The sequence below is a fragment of the Pyrus communis genome, chromosome 13 (genome assembly GCF_041283825.1).
Source record: "Pyrus communis isolate YQ-2024b chromosome 13, ASM4128382v1, whole genome shotgun sequence".
NCBI classification, from domain to species: domain Eukaryota; kingdom Viridiplantae; phylum Streptophyta; class Magnoliopsida; order Rosales; family Rosaceae; genus Pyrus; species Pyrus communis.
Window position 1 is genome coordinate 18280034 of NC_142577.1, and position 3840 is coordinate 18283873.

Sequence of the window (3840 nt, forward strand, 5' to 3'; positions counted from 1 at the left end):
ATAACATAATAAGTATAATAACTTTACCACAAAAGCATTGGAGACGTTAAAAGTGAAACAATTCAATATAAATTATATTTAATTTTGTCAATTCTCATATGTCAAAACTTTTGTATTATTTAACGTACTCTCTCGTATGAGACCACCATATAGTGTACCACACGTATAGTTAGTTTTGGATTGGTCATTTAAGCAAAAAAGAAATGGCAAAGTCATACAATTCTGCATTGGACCACTACTAATCACACCGAAATTATTTCATAGCTTGCATGGGTTTTTTTTATCAAAAAGCCTTCCATTTCTTGTATCCTTCAACATGTAATATCACGCTTACAAATAGAAGAATTGTGTGTTAGTAGTTGTATCTAGATGAGTTCCAATAACGTTCAGATACTGTGAGACGTATTTTTTGGGGCTGTTTGGCAATGCATCAAGCCACTCGCTCAAGCTGTTATGTTCAAGTTTTTATTGCTACACACCCTTCCACCATCTCAATGGCATTGTAGTGAATATGACTTTTAACTATGACTCTTATCGTCTCCATGACAATCATGCAGGGCCTTACAAGGGTCCCGTCACTCTCCACCCTCTAGCCAAAAAATAAAACAAATCCAAATAAATCTCTCGCTCTCTCTTTGATCTTTTGGGGACCGTGTTTCTGACTCAGACCGTCCCTCCCCACACGCTCGCAAGTAAAAACTGCAAAAACAATAAAAGCATCTCCCCCTCCTTCCCTCCCTACCTGAATTTTCAATCTCCCTACTCACTCTTTGTTTGCATCATCATATAAAACCCTCCCCCAGATAGCTCAGTTGCTAACCTGCGGACCTCCACCCCAGGCGATGGGGGTACTGCGCCACCGCCACCGCCACAATCACCATTATATAAGGCTATCAACTGTCATCACGGCCTTCACTTTTCTCTTGTTCACCTCAGCCTCATCGGCCGTAACCAGTCAAACCCAACTCGGTAAGCAACTCAGCACACCACCAAAACAACTAATTGCCAACCTCCTTTTGTGTTTTGACTCGTTCAGTAGTGACTCAGTTCTGTTGAGCTTGAGCTTGTGATGGTGAATTGAATTTTTCAGGTGGTGGGCTTCATCATCAAAGTGAAGGTGGGCCAGCACTGGAGCGAGTCGTGACCCACCAGAAGAGTAGACTGGGTTCATCGCCACCGAGTTGCAGATCCAAGTGCGGGAGGTGCTCGCCGTGTAAGGCAGTGCACGTCCCCATCCAACCAGGTGTCTCTATACCTCTCGAGTACTACCCCGAAGCTTGGCGCTGCAAGTGTGGCAACCATCTCTTCATGCCCTAGCAGATTAATTAAATTAAAACCTTTTGTAAGTTAATTTAATTTAATTACACCAGTAGTATATAGTAGAGTCCAATTTCATTAGCTTTTAAAAATCTGGTAGTATAATTGTTGTCGTTGGTAATCTTTTTTTCCCCAGTATTTGGTCACTGACTGCATATACTGATTATTATTTTTTTGTTAAACGTGGGGAACAAGTGAAGTGTTGGGAATGTAACATTTATATTTTTGCTCTTTTTATTAAGTTTGCATTAATGCAAGTTAAATTATTATGGGACAGAATTAAAGTCCAGGGCATGTGATTAACTGATCACATCATATATGACACGTGTCTTTTATTTTCTAATATAAGTAAAAAACATAATTGATATGTCACCTTTTAAAGTCCATTTTTTCTAATATATTTTCACTTATTACGACACGTAATAATTTGTAGACATCATAAGCTTATTTTTATTTCTCTCTCAAGTTTAGAGTACAAATATTTCATTGTGCCTGAAACAAAGACATCTTTATATATGCACAAGTGAAGGTACACTTAACAAAAAAAATTTCTCTATTTGTATAATAACACATTGTGTATCGCTTCATCTTCTAGATACATTTAAAAATATCTCCTACCCAGGGATAAAGGGGTTTTTTTTTTTTTTTTTCCTTTAAATTTGTTTTCTTGTCCGTAAGATTTTTTAGTATGTTCCAGAGTAAATGATAGAATAACTAAATAGGCAAAGTTTTGAAGCATAGAATAGCACAGATATTAATAAAATTTTGCTGAAATATATTTGAATATATACGGGATTTTCAGCTGGGCCTTTTTCACATATTGCAAAAGTTTGATTGTATTTTAGTTTGATTTTAGGTAGTGAAAATTGGAAAAAAAGAGGAGTTACAGTAGTACGCAGCTTTATTATGTTTTTGTTTGTTTGTTTTTTGTTTTGGAGGGGGGTTTTATTGTTTTTCCTCTATGGAATGTTTAATTATTATTTTGCTATTTAAGTAGATGGGTTTCCCTCCTCAACGCTTCTTACTACGGCTGGATGTTTACTGAACGTGATTGCATTCCCTGAAATCTGAATAGTACTGAGATTGTTTTGATACAGCAATGAATTATTGATTTTTGTTTTGTACAACAGCAAGGGGGAACTATTGTTTTTGTATTCCGACGGCTATTTAACGTTTAATTTACTGATACTTTTCTTTTAAATGTCGAAAAAAAAAGTCCAAATTCAAAACTCTTTTGTTTTTTTGTTAAAATAAAAATTATATGAGCATATGAATCAGACATGGATTTCCATTGCATCATATGATGAAGCTTGTTTATTAGAGACAATTGCATGGGAAGGAGAGCAACTGATGAGCAGGAATATTGTGACATAAGATATTAAAATGGATGAGTAACAGACTCAGCAGTTACTACATTAACGTGCTCATCAAATTCTGTCCATCAAATAATCTTCTTCCCCGTACATTAGTTTAGAGAAAAAAAATATAAATTGTATTAGAAATAAAACTACAATCCCGGCCTTCTCTAGACCTCATTGGCAATTTAGCAATTCAACAATTATCAATTTAGTGAAGCTGACAAATTTAGTATCATTAACATTATTAATTGTTTATATCATTTTAAAATTTACATCCATAGACACTAATAACATTATATATGACTGTTGATGTTTTATAAATCCACAAACATCAACGGCCACAAACACAGTACCCAAATTACCTTTCGATTTCTGTGTATAAAGTTAAAGACTGGTATATATGATCTCTTTATCTGTCGAAGGGATATGCATACGACAGCATGAGGGTAAAATCGTTTTCTTCTCCGTACCTGCATATTTATTTTGTTGCCAAATTACATTGTCTTCACTCACACTCCATATATGGATAAAATAAAATTAATTACTCCCTTGGAAGTTAGATGCATTGGTTGTTACTTATTCCACTTTCATGTCTTGGTCGTCTTTGGCCAAGCTGGTCAACCCTAGTTTGTTAATTGCAGAGCCTGCAGATCTCGACAGCTGCTGCTTCTGCTTCACATGTGTGCGTGCCCTCTAGGTCTCTGCCACGTATGCATTGCCAAATTTTCAATATTTTTCTGAGAAGTAATAATTTTCCCGATCCCATGCGCCCATGCACGGCTATACCAGCCTATAGGTCTTTCTGGATAAATAGAAAATAAATTGATGATTATCCCATTGTTGCATGCCTGTTTGCGTTGTATAGTTGACTTTGTTGGAGTTTTGAGCCTCCTTCAGTCCCACCTCAGGGAACTCAAGAAGTTCCTAAGAGCAACTCCAGCGTAAGAGTTTGATCAGGGGACAGGTCAGGAAAAAGGGATTGAGAGCCCGGCGTGATTGCTTCAGCGTGGGGAGTCCAAGGGACAGTGGAGGCCCGAGCACCAGGCCTATGAGGAATTGCCAGCCCACGAGCTCGAAGTGGATCTGACATCATCCAGGCGTTAGCCCGATTTTTTATTTTTTTCTGTCAGGCCCGTGCACCTCACCCGTGCATGGGGGTGCGTCG

General features: G+C 37.4%; 1 protein-coding gene across 1 annotated transcript; it reads left to right on the forward strand.

Moving 5' to 3' along the window:
• Positions 1 to 589: 589 nt before the first annotated feature.
• On the forward strand, positions 590 to 1554 carry LOC137738204 (EPIDERMAL PATTERNING FACTOR-like protein 5). The gene is made up of 2 exons (XM_068477837.2): positions 590 to 969; positions 1091 to 1554. Exons 1-2 carry the CDS (start codon positions 843 to 845, stop codon positions 1315 to 1317), a joined length of 354 nt encoding a protein of 117 aa, XP_068333938.1. The 5' UTR covers positions 590 to 842; the 3' UTR covers positions 1318 to 1554.
• The last annotated feature ends 2286 nt before the right edge of the window (positions 1555 to 3840 follow it).

Bases quoted from the DNA above. Each gene is read 5' to 3' on its own strand.
- LOC137738204 (XM_068477837.2), top strand. From the start codon at position 843: ATGGGGGTACTGCGCCACCGCCACCGCCACAATCACCATTATATAAGG. The intron at 970-1,090 runs GTAAGCAACTCA...TGAATTTTTCAG, and splicing joins AACCAGTCAAACCCAACTCG to GTGGTGGGCTTCATCATCAA.